The sequence below is a fragment of the Melopsittacus undulatus genome, chromosome 10, assembly GCF_012275295.1.
Source record: "Melopsittacus undulatus isolate bMelUnd1 chromosome 10, bMelUnd1.mat.Z, whole genome shotgun sequence".
Lineage (NCBI taxonomy): Eukaryota > Metazoa > Chordata > Aves > Psittaciformes > Psittaculidae > Melopsittacus > Melopsittacus undulatus.
This window is the reverse complement of record NC_047536.1, coordinates 27,903,136-27,924,741: the sequence shown is the minus strand read 5'-3', so window position 1 is coordinate 27,924,741 and position 21,606 is coordinate 27,903,136. Positions and strand designations below refer to the sequence as shown.

The following is a 21,606-nucleotide window of genomic DNA, read 5'->3' as shown; positions in this document are numbered from 1 at the left end:
GCCAGCAGCAGCCTCTGCTCCACACAGAGCTAATCCACACCATTAAATTGCAATGATGATGTGCAAAATAATATCTTGCAAGAAGCCACTAATAAAGTCAAGGGCAGCAAAAGATTACAACAATACTTAATAAAATAAAAATCAATCAATCCCTCCCAAAAGAAACCCTCAAACCCTTCCTGCAGAGACTCTTAGGAAACTATTTATAGCAAAGAATTTAATGAAGCAGGTCTACACTGATCAGCAGAAAGCACTGATCATTTCCCAGATACCCATTCCCCACATAGAGAAGTTAATGGGCCACAGTGCAACCTGACCTATGTACTTACAATTCTGTCTACAGACAGCTTGGACTGATCATGCCAGGACTAACTCAGGTGCGTCATACATGGTGCATATGGATGAAGTAAAGAAGTTGCATAAAATTTATTTTACCACCTTGTTTTACAACATTCCCTTTTAAGATCTTACACATCTGCAACATATAACTCCACAGAACAATAAATAATTGGCATTCATATTTCTCTTGAATCAAGAGTATATACACATTGTTTAACTAGATGACAGGTACAAAACATTGGCATCACAGTAAATATAATTTTGACACCATAATCCATTTCCCCAATTAAAAATGAAATTAACTTAATATTTTTTAACAGTTGTAACAATTAAAAATGTTCTCAAAGGCATATAAGTACACGGGTTGTAGTAGGCAGTAGTAATGGACCATATTGGCAAAGCTGTAGAACCCAGGATCTCATGCAAATCAGAGTTTATTAATTATGAAATAACTAATAATAAACGAAAGCTCATTCAGCTCACACTGAAGATTTTAATGGGCACTGGACTGGCACTAGCAACTGCGGAGATGAGTCGAATCCCATCCAAACAGTTGTGTCCAAAGAACTTGTGATGGTGAGCTGCAGGCAGTAGCAGCTCACATACCTGGTTTAGAGCACTGCTTCTGCAAACCAAGGATTTACGATGCATCATATGGTGCAGCAGCTTTCTTTAAAAGACAAACCCAGAAGACAAGCTTTAGGGTTTCACAAATCTAATGTTCTGGGCCTCCCTGACGAACAGCTCAACTATAGCAAATTCTTCCTCAGCAATTGCAGAGGATGAGGTTGTCATAGTGTTGGTTGTGACAGTTCAGTAGACCACATTAAAACAACATCTTTGGTGCTACTTTGGTTTGGTCCAGCCACAGCTGTAGTTCTACACATCATGTAGTTCTCAACACCAAGGGGACACCAGAGATGTCACTTATCACTCCTCAGCCCAGTTCTGGTAAGACCCTGCAGAGATTTAAGCTGCTGCTGTTGAACAAAGAATGTTGCGTTTCAGTTGCACTATAAGCTGAGCAAAATGAATGTTTGCAAGATAGACAGAACAAGCTCTATGGAGGAAATAAATAAAAGTTAAAGGAAAAAAAATCAAGAGGGTTACAACACATCTGAATTACTGCTGAGATGCAAGAAGAAAACAGTGCATGTCACAAAACCTCCACGATAGCTAACCACTGCAGCAGCACAGCACGGAGTGTGGGCTTCCCTAAGCATCCATGGGAAGCAAGAGAGCCATACACTGCTATCCTATAGCATCACTTGGAGCATAGTTCCAAAGCACATAGGTTACATGAACTTTTACAGTACATAAACCAGAACAAAAAAAGGAATAGGAAGAATACTAAGTAAGTCTACAAACAAGATACTACATAGAAGAAAGCAATGTTTCACTCCCAAAAAGCACAAATTAGGAGCTTACTATAAGAAAAAGATTACACTTCCAGCAGAGAATCCATTTATTCAAATGTACAGTAAGTATGAACATATGTATTAAACTTTACTTTTAAAAACATTTCTTAAATAACTTAAGAGAAATAGATTGCAGACATAAAGTGCTAAACTTGAAAAATACACCAACCATTCCTCTTTCCTGCTGTTTGTTAAATGGCAGTTTCAATTTTCCAATTGCTTTAAAAAGATGCAGTGTACACCCAGACAGAAATTACCTCCTGGATTTACAACCTTGTGCAAAAAACTACCTGCAAAGGAACATTCGCACCCCAGAACACAGCTATACATTACTACTAATTCACTAAATATGAGTTCCTTTTTAAAGTTATGATTCAATAAATATGTGAAATCACAATTCTCTCCCTTTCTTGGTGTAAGCTAATGTTTTGCAAATATGGTCCACTCAGTGTAAACTGTATTGACTTCAGGAAACAGTGAATTCTACCATATATACGTCTCAAATATTTACATACAGTAGCATGGCACTGTTATTCTTGCAGGACATTTAACTCCTAATACACACTGGATAGGGACAGGGCTTTACAAAGATGTGTACTGCAATGTGTCTGCCAACAGTCAAGGAATTGACTTCTTAGCCACAAGGAGTGGCCAAAAGAAATTCTTGATTCTTGTATTTAAATCTGCTTAAACCAAATGCTGACTGAGGAACTCCAGAACACCTGCATGGCTGACACTATCCTGGAGCTGGAGCAAGTCATACTAAAGACAACATTAAGTATCTTTTTGGCAAAGTGGCATAATTCACAAAAGGCTGCTAGCCCAGCTCCCCAAGCAAATGGGCTGTCCAGGCACGGCTTTTCCTCTGTGAGACAAAGCACTGGGAATATTGGACTTCTGGGGCCCACATGAACATGTGTATCAAGTAGAAATGCTTGTTGTCATTTTTAGGAGTGGGAAGAAGACAAAAGGCAAAATTTATACAAAAGTCAATACTAAGAATTAGCTTTCCTTAGCCTATAAGTTGTTTCTGAAGGTGGTTGCTATGTATCAGGACTTCAGACAAGCACCTATCAGAAGAGTGGCACAAAAGAAAAACCAGTGAGTTAAGATTACAGAGCATTTGCTGTTCTTACTCCTGAAGGATTTTGAAACAATTTTCTGAATTAGGAGGGCTTCCACTACATGAAACAACAACAAGGTCATACGGACTTGTACCTTCCTCTAACCCTGAGCCACGCACATTAAGAAGCACATCTAATTTGTCTCTAAACCTTCTGGAACTCGCTTCCCCTCCTCTTTGATATTTACTCACAGGATCCAAGATCAAGGAAGGCAGGTCAGGTTCTGCAAAACATCCCCTGGAGCAATTACCACACATTGACCACATAAACCACGGCTATCTTAGATCTGAAAATTCAAGCCATACACACTCTGGGTCAACATAGACTCCAGCTCTTTTAAAACAACAATCCCATTTTCCACAGATTTTCACATCAGGCTTTTTAATGCAGCATTGTGCTGCTTGCGACAGTGGAGTGCCTGTAGCAATAGCAATGGAAGCTGGCAGCCCATTAAAGGGTTCAGCATGGCACACAGACGACCATGGAGCTTCGGCTCCTCACCCCAGCGTGACTGTCCTGGCCTGGAAGAGCTGCCTTGAGAAAGGAGAGGAGAGATCAGGCCCTGGGCTCTGCCATCCCTGGTCCCTCCATGCAGTCAACCAACAACGGTGCCAAACAGTGCCAGCTCCAACAGTGTTTTTTATGATGTGGGAATGAGACGGCAAGCAACTAATTTAGCACAGACTAAACAGCCCTTAGATGAGGATGTCTGCCACTAAGAGCTCATACATGTTTGATGCATGGGACCAACTGCAAAAGGCTCCCATATCTCTGTCCTCCTGAGCAGCCTACATACGTGTTGCTCTCCTTATGGTATTATAGTGTGGACCAAAGCTTATTATAAACAGAACTCACCGAGTTTAATTTTGAAAATGAACAATAAATTCATAAAATTGCTCTGTACATGAGCTTAATACCTATGTATGAATCTCACTTCTGTGATTCAAGTTCAGTTTTTAGAGCAAAGCAAGTGCAAAACTGCAAAGCAAGTAAAAACCTGCCTCTCTGCAGGGAGTATGTCATGAACAACATCCACCTAGGAGTGCCTCAGCTTATTTGCAGCTCATCTTTGCAGCTTCACCCTAACAGGAAACAGATTTCATGTAGCTGTGAGGAGTAGCAGCTCTGTGACCTCTCCTTTCAGTCTCCAAGGATTCAAGACACGACTGCCACATTGTCTGCAGAACAGTACAAGTCTCTTCTCACGTTGTCAACACATTTCAAGTCTGATCAACTGCAAGTTTCTTTCCCAAAGAGGATTTGTCTTAGTTTAGATAATTTTCTCCTATACAAATAAACACCAAGTAAAGCTATTATGTCACCAGCTCCTTTTAACAGGAAGCACAAAAACTAAACAAAACTGAGTTTCTTCATTTTGGACTATCATTTCTCTGTATTTATTAATGCATGTATACCTCCAGAATCACTAGGGTGACCACATTTCAACTGAAGGAAGATCCCAAACACGCTCAGATTCTCAAGTGTGTGTAGATCCGACATGCTGGAGCCCCATTATGGAAACAGCATGCCATAAATTAGGAATCAGCTGTCAGCAGTATAGTGTGGCACCTACATTAAGGGATTTCCAAGATGTAAGAAGAATGTAACTACTTGAACCAAAAAGATAAATAATATAAAATAACACAATGCAAGGAACAGCACAGATACTTAAAAAAGGAACAAGTTTCTCAAATGTGAATTCCGAGGTCAGATAGCAGCTTTCAGATACTTTTAACCATGCATGAGAAGCTCATCATCATCACAGTTACATGCATTTGACCCCAGTTAGGTTGAACAAAAGCAGTAAGGACTGGATGAACTAACAAGTGCCTCCACCCTCAGAAAACTCCCTTTTATCATTAGGTTTCCGTTCACAGCAGTTGTGAAGTCTTTTTCAATAAAGCAGCATGTAATAGAGATTACCACATGATCCTTATGCAAATATCAGACGTATTCATTATAGTAACAACTACATGATTTTGTCTCTCAGCCATGTGCAATATTTGTCTCTGGTGTGCAAGGAGAGCAGCCCTAAGACGTGAGCTTCGAATAGCTGGGGGGAGAAAACCTTCGTCTCAGGTACTTGAGGACGTAGAGGGGAAGACAGCTCACCAGAGTGATGACTGTGACTTTCCACAAGAATGACAAAGTCGCAATGAAGTAAACATCTGCATAAAGAAAAGAGCACAAAGTCAAGGAAGATGGGAAGTACATCCTGGGAATAGGTTATAATACTTCAGAATCTTTGCAAAGATAGTTGAAGCATTGTTCAAAATGAAGCTGGTATACCCACATGCAAAAGATGCAGATCTAGCCCATTGCAAGATTATCCTCATTGTCCTCAGTGTTAGCAAAGAGCTTTATGGAGGAAGCAGTGACATCTTGTGGTTCCTGCATGAACACTGGAAGAAACCCTATGGATCTGGTATTTGCAACTAGACAGCTACTGGGGGAAGCTGGAATTTGTCACCCTTTGCTTTTAGCCAGGGAAAAGGATTAGCTCTATTTCAGGCAACTAAAAAAGCCCCACCAACCAACAACTGAACCCACAAGAGAGGGGCTCCAATGAAGGAAACAAAATAAGTTTTAGAAGGCAGTTCCTTCACCCAGTTAAAAGATGAGATCTTTCAAACCAGCAACAGAGGTTTCAATCTGTAGTCCCATAACTAAAGAACACTGTCATATATGACAGCTGATATGTGGTGGAGCTCTGAAAGTACAGATGATATTCACTGGGCAGCACATACTCTACTGACCACCTTTACCTCCTGCAGCATTTTGCTGTGAGAAAAAAACATAAAATGCCTTTAAAGAGCATTCAAATAATGCAGCTTACTCAGGTCCAAAATACTGTCATTGTAATTATTTTTGGCTTCATAATCAGCCTTAAAGGTCAATTCAGCTCCTTACAGTCCTGTTACTAGTCAAGTTATAAACTAACTGATTAAAGAAAATGCATTTAACCTTACCAATAAACTCATGTAGGAAGACCAGAGAAGCTATGTAGCAGGAGAGACTAAGCAGCTCAGCCACTATCATGAGCCAGTGCCATGTTTGGATCGTCAATGCCACCATCAATAACTCGGTGAGAATCAAGGAAGTGAAGGAAATAGCAACAATATGGACAAATTCAGATTCAAAGAGAAGGAGTGCTCCATACATGATGATGCTGCCTGCAAGGGAATGGAACATTTGGGTATTTTATTCAAACACCAGCTTAAGCTCTAAAGCCCTCTGTAAAACCCTTAGGTCTTGGAAAGGCTGAAACATAGACATGTTTTGGGACTGTTTTTCATGAAATCTGATTAATGTAATGACAACAAATCAGTTACTATTTAGGAGACAGAACTGATGAGAAGACAGGGAAAAGTTACAGCAGAGGTACCCAGACTTTTATAACAGTCTATCATATTCACAGACACATGGAGATAGGAAATTAATACACACTTATTTTGGCAGCTGCAGATTTCGAACATCCCAAAACTCTATCTTTCTCCCAGAAAAGGAGTTGGTCACTACCCAGAAGCTAAAAGATATTAAATACTTCTAAAACCTACTGCATTGCCTCAGCGTCCAGATGGAAGCAAGGTGTTGAAAAGCTCAGTGGATACAAGTTAGCCTCTCTTTGTACTACTTTGGCCAAGATCTCTCCTCTTTACACCTCCCCCTAAAAGGAGCACATATTAAAGCACTGTTAATGATGCATTGTTTCATGCTCCTATTCTGGCTGGCCAGGGAATGCTCACAACACTCCGCACGGCCACCTGCACAAATAACTCATGTTAGCAGCATGAGTAATCCGCACCAACATCCATCACACTAGGCTCGTTTCGGAAGGGAAAACCTGCAAGTGACCAGAGCTTGAGCCACAAGGTTCAAATCCAGCTGTGAACTTTCCAAAGTTTAGGACTGCTCAAGTTTTTGGTCAGGCTCATCTCTGCTAGCAACTAGCCCAATTGTTTGGCCTGCTGTTTTCTAGTTATTTAGCACATCAGATATGAAGTCACTTTAACCAAATATTGTAACCAGATAGTGGTCTCAGGTCTAGAAGAAATCTTTCCCTCAATGCATCACCCTCTGGCTTTAGCTTTCCACCGCTTGTGAGTTTTCTATAAATGCCTTGGCTTTGCCATCATATTTATACAGCACCAGAAGACCATTATCCCTGTTCTAGGGTTCTACCACATTAGGTTTCAGAAAATAATACTAACAGAGGTTTCATATTCTTGGATTCACTCCCTACTGAGCATGGTTGTATCCATTAAATCAGTAAGAATTATCTGCTTATTTTGGCACACTTATTCTGACTCTTTTTCATAAAGAAGTTTTGGAAAACATGAAATATTGTTACAGAATCATATTGCCATTTCAGTTTTATAGCTCCATGTTATTTACATGCTTTCCATAATTCCCTGATTAATACTTATAGGAAGTATTTGACTTCGACGTTACCTGATTAAAAAAAAAGACAAAAGACCTGCTAGAGCTATTGCTACTTCTATTACACAGGGTTTAGATAAAAATACACAAAGCTATACATTCTGTACTTTGCATGCTGACTTAACCTGTATCATCTACAGGTTTGCAAGCCTTTTCCAAAAGAAAACAAAAGTCACAGGCTGTACTCTACTGATGGAGCAATTAAAGCACCAAAGGGAATGTGCACAGAATTAAAAAAGATGGTCCTAATGAAGAGGCACAATGCTCTGAACTTCTACATCGTTGCCTATGATAGGGTAGATCAGTTGCTGCCAATATTTAGTTTTAGATAATTCCTTCCTTTGGTAAAGCTACCACAATTTTCTGAGACAAAAACATATATTCATTAACTCAAGGATGAATTGCTAAACACACTTCATGCCTTACATCACTTCCTGCAATATAAAGAAATCAGATATTCTGTACTCATTAAAACATCCGAAGGCACAAGCAGAAGTTAATTTCTTACCTTGATAGATGCTTATTAAGACCCATATTAAAAAAGTTTTGTACGATAATGGTCGCCCCTGGGGGAGAAAGAAGAAAAAAAAAGACAAAGCTCCATTGGGGTTTTCTTCTATGAACATTCACTGACAGATTAACTCAGCAATTGACAAAAGAGAACCAACCAGCCCTGAGGTACTGTGTCTTTACTCTCATTTTTCATGATGGATGAAGGAGACCTGGGACTGTGGAAGCTCACTGCTTGCACAGTACAGTACAATCTCGTCCTTACTGCACACATGATTAATTCAATGCCAAGAGTCTTGTGAGTTTAGTCATTGTACTATGAAATATAGGATGTGTGTATACACATATATATGAATATATTAATATTATATTTCTAGACACACACACACAAATCACCATCATCTTGAAGGCAGATAGGTTTTTTCCTTAAAAAAAAAGCATCTCCAGCCAACACAGCTATACCAGCACAAAACCCCCCTATGTTTAGACCAGGCCTAAGGATGGTTGGAGAATTAGTGGTTTATGACATAAGAGACAACATACAAGTGAAACCAGATGGAGACTTATTCAGGCTGTTGGAAAAACAGGCTTTGCTTTTGAGAGTATCTGTTTAACAAAAATCCTTGAGGGAAAGGATCTGTTGAAGACTCAGTCCACCCTTCTGTTAAGAAGGATGTTGCCAGTCTGCATACCCCAGTTATTCACAGTTTTCCAGGAGAGAAAAAAAACCCCAGAACTTAAAGAAAACAAAAGGAACCTAAGCCAAGATTTACCTTCCTGATATTTCCATGGTAAATATCAAATTAAGTTTTCTTTCCTTAATGAGAAGGACCCAACTTTCATGCTAAAGCTACAAAAATGGCACAGCAACCAAACTTTTAGGTCCCTTTAGATGATCCACAAGACAAATTTCTATTCAAAAAACTATGTGATAACCTCCTCCCCTCCATCAAGTGAGCATATCCCTCCTCCCCACCCCCTTCTCTGGCTTCAGGATAGTGCCAAATCCCCAACAATTTCTCTTTCCCCTTTATTTTGGAACAAATCAGTAATATTAAATCCTTAGAATTTCCCACAGAATGGAAATTCTGTTTCCCCAGCCGTTTTTAATAAATTGCATTTCATGTAGCATTCAATAACAAACTGCCAGGAAATCTGGTTATATCTCTTGATTCAAATTTGCCTTTAAAACAAGTTTGCTTGAAAACACATAAGGTTCCTTATCTATATTTAATACATTTGACTTTACACATCTAAAGAGTTTCAAATCAAGATTAAGATCTTGCCTTAAACTAAAACAGACAAACAGAAGTCTCCCACACCTTAAGAAGATCTTTGTAGAGCTCTGGGTACAACATTGCAACTTCAGATTTAACATCCTTGTCCAGGACTAGAGAAAACACTGGAAACATTGTGTAAATTGTGGAGTACCTGGCAAGAAGGTAGAAGACCAGTAAATTATCTAAGGCGCAGATGAGCAAACAGAAATGCAAATCTTCAGAAAGGAAATACGATATTCTTGAAGTGCTAAATGACATACACGTTATAACAACTTGCAAATGGAGTTTTGCATGTAGGAAAGACCTGCAGGATTTACTTTTTGAATGGCTTTTGATTAGAAACCCTCATACACAGATGACTGGTTCAAACATTGCAATTGGTGTTAATGGAGCCAAGAACAGGCCTGTCCAAACCCCAGAGTTTGCTCTATACTTCAGGCTGGATACTGTTTACATCAGGGGAAATGGAGATGAATTTGCTGTTTGTTTTTTTAATTATGTACTCAAAAATGTAAAGTCATAGGATTACAAGTGTAATCCTGGTATATCTTAGACAGGAACTCATTCCTCCTGTTGAAAAGTTTGGGCTGTTCCCTGCTTCTGACACTGTGAGGATTTGGGCACTGGCTCTCACTGCTGTGCAGGCACCAAAGCACAATGACTGTCCCTCTGCTTTTTAGTAGGATCAAGGCAACAGCTCAGGGAGTAGGGCTCGCTTCTCATGTTCTGAATGTGACAAACTGTCTTTGCCAAAAGCCTTCTGTAACTGGCTCAGTGACTTTGCTCAGTGCAGAGGAGCAGAAGGGGGGCAAGGATCATGTACATCCTCTAATGCAATGCTGTGAAACATGCAGAGTGGAGATGTGCATGCTCTGTGTATTAATTAGCCCAAATCTATTAATTGTGCACAAGTTTTACACACTAGTAGTAAAAAGTGAGCTCTTACCCAATGATGAGAAAGCCTTGATAGAGAGGAACTGAAGCAAAGTAAAATACTGATGAGAAAACAGCCTAGAAAATAAAAGAAATAAGGTTTTCGGATGTTAAGATATTGCAGTAACAGCTTAAAAATATACTCTGCTCAAACTTGAACATACAGAGGCTCTTCAAATTCCTGAAATGAAGACAGAAGAATGTAGTATCAACCCTTTTTATTCCTACACAAATCTTGCATGAAAGTGATGTTTAATAGGAAACACTGGAGAGCTGGACTCGAAAACATTTTTGTAATGTAACAAAGAGTTTCCTTCACATGGCCACTGGTTTGATCCAGATGTTGTAAAGAACAGGTGTGTACTTATTTATGCTTGGATAATGCCTTCACAACATAAAAAGAGTGAACGCTCACCAATAGAAACTCCAAAGAGTTCAAGGTGACTTCTTTTTTGTCAGAAGTTATGGGTTTGTTTTCTGTTCTTGCTTTCAGCTACAGAGTAAACTAAACTGCCCCTTGAACCTGAACCTTCTGTCTCTATGCATCCCTCTCCAACATGTTTATTCCAAAGAGGTGAGTGGGCAGAAGCAGCCTTCTCAAAAATATGAAGCATTTTACTCAAAAAGCATGTAGTATTTTTCAGAAATGTATCAGTACTTTCTGGCATGAAAATGCAACTCCTGAAGAGTAATCTCTGTCCTTCACCGTAACTCTCACTCAAGTCACACAGCTAAGAGTGAAATCTGGCTCATAAACTCTTAAAGTGTCTTTCAATTCTCCCTGCCAACTGACAATTGTCCATTTGTAAATTTTGTTAATAACAAATCTGTTTCTAACGTTCCCTTTGAAATGGAGAGCAAGAGAATGCCTCCACACTGCTGCAGTGAGCTGCTGAGTACTTGGGAACGTTAATATAGGTTTCAGCAGCCTTTGGAGCACAGCTCCGATGAACACTTCACAGTGCATGAGATTGAGCTGTTGGTAACCTCATCAGGGTCTGGGCCAGATCCTCCTCAGATGCTTAAATAAGGGCTTCAAATAGTGCAACTGAAGTTAAAACACACCTGAAAATAAGTGCACTTACTCAGTAGAGGCCTTGAGAGTATTGCCCTGCTTCAGATTTTCAGTATTTCCCAGCATTACTAAACAACAGCGATGACATGCTGCATGAAAGCAGTGTTTTCTAACGTAGAATACTGTTTTCCCAATACCATTAACTTTCTTGTGTGTTTTCAATAAAAGTAACAACCTTAAGTTCCAAACCATGAAAATTTGCAGGAAAATAAATAGTTGCATCCAGAATGAAACACAGAACCTTTACTTTCGATTTGGCTTTTTCACCTCTCCATTGGAAAAACCCTCATGACAGTCCATTTACCTGCATTGTACTGATGCACAGGCTCCTGTGGATGACAAACTGACTGAGAGCTGCAGACCGTTTGTAACTGTTCCTTCCATGCACCATTAACAAACGACCCAGATGTTTAAACTGAGTGATAGAGAAATCAGCTGCAAGTGATGCCTGTTTTCCTTCCTGTGTACAACAGCAAGTAAAAGCAGAGGGAGATAATTTCATTATTGGAAACAAAGAAATACCATATTATTTAGTTATTGCTGACACAATTTCCAAGAAAATTTGCAATACATTAGGTGGAGGAGAGTATTACCTCAGCACTTCTGCTTTCAACCATGGCTTATAAGCAGAGAGCAAAAATGAGGAGAATTCCCATTTGAACCTTGGGCTCCAATTCTAAGCAATCTTCTGGATTATGATTCACAATGTGCATGCTAACGTGACACTCATATAAATTCAGTATTGAATGCAAATTTTCAGTCTCAAAAGTTCAATCAATTTGAATGTTTTGGCTCACTCCAATCAGAGTCCTTCCACTGCCTCCAACTCCAGTCTCGTCACTCCAAGCAGCTCTACATGCAGGAGCCAAAGCTCTAACCTAGAGTTTGCTTTCTAAACAAATATAACAGCTTTTAATTGTGAATGTGGAGTAGATGGTGTCAGGGTAAATGTAACTCTAGCACCTGGAACACCTACGTGTGATTAAAAGCTCCAAAACTAATTATGATGGGCAGATTCCCTGAATTTGGACAAGAAGCAAATAACAAACTTGAACTCTGTCAAGCAGTAGCTTCCTTTGCAGCCAAGTTATTTTTCATAAGGCTATGGATCTGATGATTATTCTCATGGAAACTTCTCATATTCTTGCACAAATTTACAAGGATTCATTTGTTACTGGTGAACTAGCTCCTGAATTGCCATTGGAAGTCTTTTTAAACACGAGGTAATCTCACCTTTCCTTCAACTCCAACACCACAGTCAGCCTCTTGAATCATGCTAACATCATTTCCTCCATCTCCTGCAGGTCAGACAAACGACATCAGTAGTTAAGCAACAAGGGCAACTTGCAAATCCACTGAAGACATCTGCACCAGACTGTCATAATAGAAGAAACATTTAACCCTATCAACATAAGCAGGATTTTAAAGAACAAAAGCAAGATTGTAAATAGAAATAATGAATTTTGAATTTGACATTTCTTATCTTTGCTGGATGCCTTAGCAGTACAAGGGCAGCTGGATGACAGCCTCCACCCCTTATTGGGTGAAAATCAGACTTCTGGTTGCCTATCACCAAGCACTTGCATTCATTTTTAGGATGTTTAGTTTTTAATAGATACAGAGGTCTGATCACTTTATCTGTGGTGTAAGTGCACCTACAAGTAAGCACTTATTTTAAGTACCTACAGTGCTGAAATAAAGCTCACAACTTAACAACACTTTACCTGATCAAGTTTAAGCTCTGTTTTGCAAAGATATCACCCTAAATATTTATGAGTGTTTTCTCACTGAAATTCCCATATGCAAAACTTCATCTTCTTCACCATCTCACAAAAAACTGCTTCCTAACTCAGCACTTCAGGGTATCGTGAGATAACATGGGACTGTTCACTCAAATGTAGTAGTAGTAAAGCCACCACCCTGCAGGGTTTCTCCTCCCTTACCTACTGCACAGGTGAGCTTTCCAGTCCTTTCCTGGAGCAATCGCACAATCTGGGCCTTCTGTGTTGGAGCACATCTGCAGCACACAACGGCAGGGCACTGGCAAGCCAGCTCCATGAACTCATACTCATAGTATTTCAGACACACCTAATTTACAGAGATCAGAAGCGTCACCGATGTTTGTACTAGGAAAGTTTCTTTAAAATAACATAACCCAAATTCAGCCACAGTGATCTGGGGCCATTCCTGAGCAGCCTGAGGTGTTTGGAGCCTACCTCCAACGAGTCACCAGAAATAACAAGAGCACAGTCGTGCTTCCGGCGGAAGGCATTCAGCTCGAGATGGGCTTCTCCACGGTTAGTCACCTGGGGAAAAAGATGGCAACTGAGGAAGGGTTTGCTTCATTGGGGTGAAACCCAAACAAACAAGTCTCAGAGGGAGCCAAAGCAATATGGACAGGCAACACACGGAATTATTCAGAGCACACAGTCAGATAAACAAAAACTCAGGGAACAGAAAGCTGTGTCAAAAGGATAACGTTCTGAGTCTACTGCTAGAAAACAGTTGTGATCTCAGCACCCCTCCTGTCCCAGAATTTGGGGTCACAAATAAGTCCTGAGGGGTATGTGGGTGTTACTCACAAGCCTGAATATATGGATGTCCTGTGTCCGTGTCACCAAATGTGCATTCTTGGCCGTACACGTGGCTGTCTCCAACTTATCCCCTGTCAGCATCCACACCTAAAATGCAAATATTTAATGTCTTAAATACAAAACTTAAAAACCGCATCTGCAGAACACCTAGAAGTACCACCTGCCAGTTCAGGCATACAACAAGATTGTTAGAATACATGTACAAACTATTCCACTAAACAGAAAGCCCTATTTTAAACATACAAGAAAAATCTCACAGATGAAAGAAAGCAAAGCTTTTAAAGAGGCTGAAATGCAGAAGAAATCACAAACTATGTGCAACGTTTTTTCCCACCTGCAATATTTCAAGATTCTGCTGATAAACCCACAAAACTCAAGCTAAAGAATGTGTATGTGTGTGCTAATGTGTCCCACCCCAGCTATTTCTCATACGCTGAAACAAACGGGCCCTGCTGCAGAAAGATCCCTCGTGGCCCTGCCTGAAATATGGATGATGCAACTGGGGTTAGCTCACTGCTGATGTGTGCGTCTGGAACAGACTCAGTTGGTTGTTGCCTTTCTATTTTTTTTTTGTTAAATATACACTGCTCCTTTTATTTTGTGCTGGTGAGGGGGGGGTGTTAGAAAGCAATGTCAGCAGCTATACCCAGCAGCAATACCCGGTTATAATCTGACAGGAAATTCTCTCAACAGTGTAAATATACCAGAGTTTTGGGGTTGGATTTTTGTTTTTCCACTGATGTATTATTCTTTCAAGGCACCACCCAAGAGTATTTCATTAAACTTTAAAAATATATATATACTTATACCTAACACAAAGAGAAAAACAAACCAAACAAACCAAACCACACAAAGACTCGCTTATTTGTTTAATAATCTGAGGTTGGAAAGAGATTTGATCTTAACAAGATGGTCCCTGTAATGAATAACAAGACTGCCTTCCCTCTCGATTTAGTTCTTGCATGCAATACCCTAATGAACATACCATTGCAAGGAGTGCTCTGAAGTACCGGCTTGGCTGTGTGATGACACAGTCCACACCCTGACACTGACTCCAGCCAAGGTGGAGAGAAAGTGAAAACAGCTTTAGAATAACTGGCCAAGGCTATGCTGCAGGGGGAAAAAGCCACAGTGCTGCTAAGGAGCTGTCTGATTCCACTCATCTCACTTTTCTGCTCAAGTCCTTGCTGTTCACAGGGATGGTTCCAAACAGAAAACACTTCTGGAAGCTTGTCCCAAGCCTTGAATTCCACTTCCTATCTAAATCCCAAACATACAGCCCTGCTTTGGATTCACAGCATGGCTCAAGATTTTTGCTCCCATTGCTGCTTACAGCAGAGAAACCAGAACCAGAACCTTTTACCCACTTTTTTCCCCAAAATCTGAGTATTTACTCAATTTATATATTTTTTTTAATTCCTTTTTGCAAGTTCGGCCTCTGACTGGCAGGTTTTCCTAGATGGGAACTAAGCAGCACCACCGGTTCCCCGACCGCTGAGCACAGCTCAGTCCATAGCTGCCTGAATCTTACATACCCAAGCCCAGAAAACTAAAGCCAGTTCAGTCCCCGATTCTCTTGGCTCACACCCCCTCTAGTGGTTACTGAAAAGCTATATATTCACAGCTTCAACCCCCGCACAGGAGTTGGTGCACCAGGGACCCAACACACCCAAACCAGGCTCGTTTCATACAACATCTGAAACAAACAATTGCCCAAAAGTCTCTGCCTACACACTCAGCTTCTCTGCAGATGGAGCCAAAGCATATTATGGGAAGATATCCTGTTTTCAGCTGGAACAGAGTTAGTTTTCTTCCTAGTAGCTGGTGCAGTGCTGTGTTTTGGCTTTAGTCTGAGAATAATGCTGATAACACACCAATGTTTTAGTTGTTGCTAAGTAGCACTTGCCCTGATCAAGGACTTTACAATTTCCCATGCTCTGCCAGCGAGGAGCACAGCCAGGACCTGAACTAACCAAAGGCATATTCCATACCATAGAACATTATGAACAGTATATAAAGTGGGGGGAGTTAGGCAGGAGGGGCTGATCATTGCTCAGGGACTGGCTGGGCATCAGTCAATGGGTGGTGAGTACATCGCTTGTGTTTTCTCAGTTTTCATTTCTCTTTTTTTTTGTTGTTCCCTATTATTGTAAGCAATATTATTATTGTTATTATTTCTATTATCACTATATTTTACTTTATTTCAATTATTAAACTGTTCTCATCTCAACCTGTGGGTTTTACATACCTTTGATTCTCCTCCCCATCCTGTCCAGGAAGGGGAAAAGGGGAGAGTGAGCAAGTGGCTGTTGTGGTCCTTAGTTACCAGCAGGGTTTAAACATCAGAAGAAAAGCACAAAAGATTACATGCTTGCATGTGTTCAGTTAACATTTACTGTTTCCAGCATGTTCTGTTCCCAAAGTGATGTTTAAAACGCATTGGCCAGCCCTACTGTTCCCACTTAGAAATGACACCTGGTGAGCATGCAGCTCGACAGGGCCTCCACATTGCCATGACTCACTGGCTGCAGGACAGTGTCACATACTCCAGAGGGTCTAAGTGTTCCAGCTAGGAATAACACTATGTTGGACAGACCTTAATGCCAGCATTCCTCAGTGTCTCCAGAGTGGGTCTGACATCCGTCTGGAGCTGATCCTCCACTCCGGTGAGACACAGCAGCTCCATCTCCATTTCCAGGCTCTCAATGACTGTGGCTACCTTCAAGGAGCGGTCATGCACACTTAGCTTCGCCTGGACGTAGCGTGCCTGAGGACAGAGCAGACACAACCACTCACTCACACAGACTGCCTGCAGGTTAACCATTTAACCTCCTGCTGTTAGCTCTCATTCGGGGATGCCACCTGTAATGGCTGGTGAACACAAGGTGTGTGTTACAGAATAAGGTGGAAATTATTCAGGAAGTTTCTGTCATTTTGTCCCTGTCCTGTTACAGCTGGGCAGCACAGTGCACATCACACCTATGTGCACACCAATGCACAACAGCTGCAGAAACACTGGAAACCACTCCCTTGTACCACAGGTCTAACCATGGTTTTCACAACTAAAACATCCACAAACAATGGCAACGGAGAATCCTAAGCATTTCCACTATCTCCTCTCTGCATTTAACTTAATAGTTCTGCTTCACATTTTGCCTGTCTGGGATAAGCAACATAGTGCTGTGTATAGAGACCCATCTAATAAACCTCACATGTGAAGCCTGTGTTTCCATGAAGCTCGGCTGGGTTGTATTGTGGCTGTTTGTAGTTTCCATGGATGTCAGAATGCAGCAACGAAAACTGAAAGCTAACATGTTTCCCCACACAAACACTACTTGTCTAACAAATGATGAAGATTTGCAGAATTTATTACTGCAAAAGATTATAAAGCAGGATTCAGGAACTGTTTTAGAGGGTCCTGGCTGGGATCCAATTTCATACGTATCACTTAAAAAGCAACTTTGACATTGAAGGATGACAATGCTAGCAGGAGGAGGGAGATGAGAGGCAGCATTATCAGCAGAGGTCTGTCAGAATCACTTCAGTGATTGTTTGTTTAAAACCAAAGAAAAGTAAACAAACAAAAACTTACTTCAAAGTCCTGATACTGCTCTTCTGTCAGAGACTTCTTGGCTACGACAAGAACCCTCAGGCCTTCCCGAGCCATGTTACCACACTGGAAAAGAAATATCACATTGTAGATCGTAAAATCCATCACAAGTAAGATGATTTATGCACAGCACTGCAGAGATGGCAGTGTAAGATAGCAAGTTAAGAAAATAACCATCCTATTTGAGCAACCCTAGTGAGTCTGTAGCATCTGATAAAGTGCATGATAAACCTAAGAGGAAAAAAGGAGACCTGCAATAGTTTGCAATCTATACCAGTGATCAGAAACAAAAAATGTTCTCTCTGCTGTGCCAGTGTGACAAAACCAACCCCACTGATTTTATTTCCTCTATGTGTAAGTAAATGGACACAAGCCTTTGATTTGTAGACTTCACATCTTTGGCCATCAACTCTTTAAAATAAGACCAAGGTAATACTATTTCTTTGAACACCATGGTTTGGAGGTGAGGAGAATCAGTAATAGAAGGTACTGCTGTGAACATCAGCATTACTACTAACCTAACAGAGATATCCCAGTATAAAGCTGCCCAATGTAGTTTTGAAACTAGACCTTTCAGTCTACAATAAATACAAACACAGGATCAAGCCCAGGACAAATGTGGTGACCTTGAGTGGCAATCCATTCTGAGCAAAATCAATTTTACTTACAGGACTTTCTGCACTAAGTATGTTGAACTCATCACCTGACTTTTTTGTTCCTACTTATATATTTGGCTGAAGTCTAATTCAATGAACTGCGAAGACATCAGTGACCTTCTGACTCACAGATGTTTTAGCAGTTATGAACACCCTGCCACGCTGACAAACTTTGTCATGCATTGCCCTGGAAGGAGAAAAGCACTTGCATGAGAAACCCTGCATACATAGGGGAGACAGCCCCATACCTCCTCCTCCAGCCAGTCGTTGTATTGCACGATCCCAGCCATCACTACATCAGCCCCCTTCATATAGAAGGTGATCTCTCCTGTTGATTCATCCTGCAGATAAGAAACAGAGGAGTCTAAGTTGGGCCACTATTAGCATACTTGGAGTGGCCTCAGCAAGCTAAGTGATGAGTTTTCTGCACACCAGTCACAAAAATGCCTGCACTAATTCAGGCTGAAGGTCCATCTGTTTGGGGGCCAAAAGCAGATGCCTATTCAACTGCAATGTGGTTAATTCAGAGTAGAAATTAATGGTTTGGACAAGGATGATGAGCTTTTTAATCTGCAACATGGCATTTCCACGCAGTCACTTCTCAATCCTGATTGTGTGTGCCTTTGGAATAACCTCTGGTCCTCACCTTGGAAATCTATTTCATACTTACCTGAAGCAATAAAACAGATGCATGAAGCCTAACAGAGTAAAGCCCACTCTAATTTACCCCCTCTGTTACATTATACAGAATAAACATAATTAAAGTTTACACTTGCCACAGAAAGGTTAGACTGCTGCCTGCCTTACCCAATACAAGTAATTTGTAGGCTGCAAGCAAAGCATATTTACATTACCACAAATTAAAAAATCCCTTCTAACCAGGCAGCTATCTAAGGAGGTCACAGCTATTAGTATGACAAGCTAATGGAAACCCTGGCAATTTCCTCAAAGGAGACAAAACAATGAGTAAGGGACAAACTGCTCTGTAAACCAAGATAGCCACCAGGGATAAGAAGAAAATAAACTTAACACAGAAAAACAAAGAGCCCAGGAAGGTCTGGAAATACACAGCTGCAAATGAAGGGGGAAAATACTTGAGGAAAAAAAGTTAGTAAGGAAAAGCACAGTGGACACTTTCTTTCTTACACTATTAATATAAATGGCAATCTCTTCCACTATTACAGAAAATAGAGGTGAAGGTTCGCATACACTAAGAGTTTGAGTTGGTAGGTAAAAGTCTAACACCCTGTGGCAACAGCAAAACAGTTTATAACCATAGCTTAAAAGAAAAGCAGCAGCTAATGTGGATAAAAAAGCAAAGATGAGAAGCAAGTGTCTTTTCTAGGGAAATTAGGAGTAGCCAAAGATAAAGAAGCTACTTTACTGAATATGTTTGCCAAGCTCATAGAGATATTCACAAGGAAGATTCTTATAATTCAGCTTAAGTACAGTTTTCAGTGTCCTGAAACATCCAACATGAAACCTTCATATACTGATACCCCCACATCCCCAAAGCAAAGTGCGTGTCAGCCTCCCAAAACAACCAGAATCCGCTTAAATAAAACAACACTTTTGGCAGTAGCTAAAGGTAAAGGTTTATCTATTAAATTATTTGATTAAAAAGTGTCTAACAACATCTCTGTAGGAAACTGAATAAAGACTCCACTTCCCGTGCTGCAGAACTGGCTTAAGATAGTTTAGATTTTTTGTCCAATATAAATACTGTATCAGCTATCTCCTTGCATTAGTCATTTCCTCTCACCGAGTTCAATAGGAGGTTAGTGCGTTCTCATATTATGGTAAGATCACACTATAAATCTACACAGAGATTTGCCAGTTATATTGTTTTGGAGAGGCATCTTTTTCCACCGTGATCTGACTTGGGCCACGGTTCAAAGGCTTCTTTCAATTCCAGATATGACAATAGCACTATCTTTGCTTTACAACAAAGATCATTCCACATGGGTAAGGGGAAAAAAATGCAAAGAAAAAGAAGAATGGAAAATATTGTGGTCAAAAAAACAGGCCTTCTTTCAAGAAGATAAGTCAGTAAACAGGACGGTGAAGAGTGGCTGCTTTGGTAGAAACAAGACTTCTCAGAACTAAAATAATCAGCTACAGAAACGACAGTTGATAACTAGCAAACAAGGAGATATTACAAAAATATCCCAAACAAGGCAACATCTGCTGCTTGTTTCCAGCATTAACTACAACTTTATTTACTAAAAGTTATATGTTGAAGGAGATCTTTTTATAGGAGCCAGAGCGGACAGGACCAGCAGCGAGGTGGGTGTCTCTGCCAAAGGTTCAGTAACAGCACTGTAGGGGTGGGCACATGAATCACTCACTGAAACTCCATATCCAGACTGTACAGGAAGCCTGGCAGGATGATCCCACTGGCTCCTGCCAGCTGAAAAAGATGCAGTTTACAAGAACGAGCAATATCCGTGTGGTTGAGCAGAAAATACTGCCATTTGAATTCTACTCACTACAGTTCTGAGTGCAGTCTCAGTCAGCAGTTCTCCCTCCCTCTCCTTCCTGGTTGCTCACTCTGCTGTCTTCTGGATACTTCAAGCTACTTTCCTTCCTTTTATTTCTGTTTTTCAAATAAGTTTTAAAAGATACAAATTTTTAACCAAGTTTTAAACTGTTTTTTAAACAGGTTTAGAAGATACACTGAAAAGGTAAACACCTTGCAAGCTGTGGATCAAAACCAAATGGCGTGCCTACACATGCATACATGTATATTTAATCAAAGAAAAATTTAACTTGACAACTACCTGTTTGTAAACCTTTTATTCCCCCTTTTTCTTTTTAATAGAAATGAAAACCCTGCTTAAAATAGTATTTTGAGAGCACACCGGCACATAGCAAAGCAATACCTAAGCACCCAACATGTGCTACTCACACCCTACTTCCACATAGTGTACACAGGAACCTGATCTTAGTGGCTTAACAGCAACTCAATGGCTGCAAAATAGGTATTCAATTAACAAGCACAACAGGGAGGAGCCAGTGCTTCTATTAACAGTATTTACAGTCAAGATCTGTGCCTGATGTTGCTTCCTCTGACCACAAGTGGGAGTTTTGCTGGTTTTGGTAGCATTAATAGTCTAAATACAAAAATGCAAAATAGAAATCTTTATCTTCCTAATGGTGGAGAATGTAGATAATAGATAACTTATTCATTTTAAGCTTCAAATCAAAGTGGGGGAGGAGAAAAAATACTCTCATCCACTTAGATGGGAAATTTCAGAGCAGGCACTTCTCTGCTGAGCACATGAACATGATTTAATGAAGCGCACCCCAGTTTCGATGGTCAGCCCATTTCTTACAATTTCGATAAAACAGCATCTCATTTGAAGTTTTCACTTTCAATAAGCAGTGTGGAGGGAGATGGTTTAATCCTCCATCTTTTATTGCTAAGGTTCTTATTCCAGGTCTTGAAAAGGTTACCTGAAGTGTCCAGATAATTTTCGCTATAAAAATAAATACCCTGAAGGAACGGCACTTGCTCTATTTAGATGGATATGCACTATACTTGCTGCAGCTACCCCACGTAGCACGAGACATTTGTGAGAACACTAACATTGCTGGCTACGTACTTTCAATGGCATTTGGTTGAAC

The 21,606-nt window shown here is 40.4% G+C and overlaps 1 protein-coding gene across 1 annotated transcript in view; it reads right to left on the bottom strand.

The window, feature by feature from the left end:
• Positions 1-402: 402 nt before the first annotated feature.
• ATP9A (ATPase phospholipid transporting 9A (putative)) overlaps positions 403-21,606 on the bottom strand; it is a 62,226-nt gene continuing 41,022 nt past the window's right edge. Inside the window, exons 16-28 of the mRNA XM_034066761.1 lie at positions 18,228-18,320; positions 17,306-17,389; positions 16,310-16,480; positions 13,702-13,800; positions 13,336-13,425; positions 13,063-13,207; positions 12,353-12,417; positions 11,424-11,579; positions 10,058-10,122; positions 9,154-9,262; positions 7,830-7,887; positions 5,851-6,054; positions 403-5,049 (exon numbers count right to left, since the gene is read on the bottom strand). Of these exons, the coding sequence (XP_033922652.1) occupies positions 4,913-5,049; positions 5,851-6,054; positions 7,830-7,887; positions 9,154-9,262; positions 10,058-10,122; positions 11,424-11,579; positions 12,353-12,417; positions 13,063-13,207; positions 13,336-13,425; positions 13,702-13,800; positions 16,310-16,480; positions 17,306-17,389; positions 18,228-18,320 (1,476 nt within the window). The 3' untranslated portion in view covers positions 403-4,912. The remainder of the gene's footprint in view (positions 5,050-5,850; positions 6,055-7,829; positions 7,888-9,153; positions 9,263-10,057; positions 10,123-11,423; positions 11,580-12,352; positions 12,418-13,062; positions 13,208-13,335; positions 13,426-13,701; positions 13,801-16,309; positions 16,481-17,305; positions 17,390-18,227; positions 18,321-21,606) is intronic.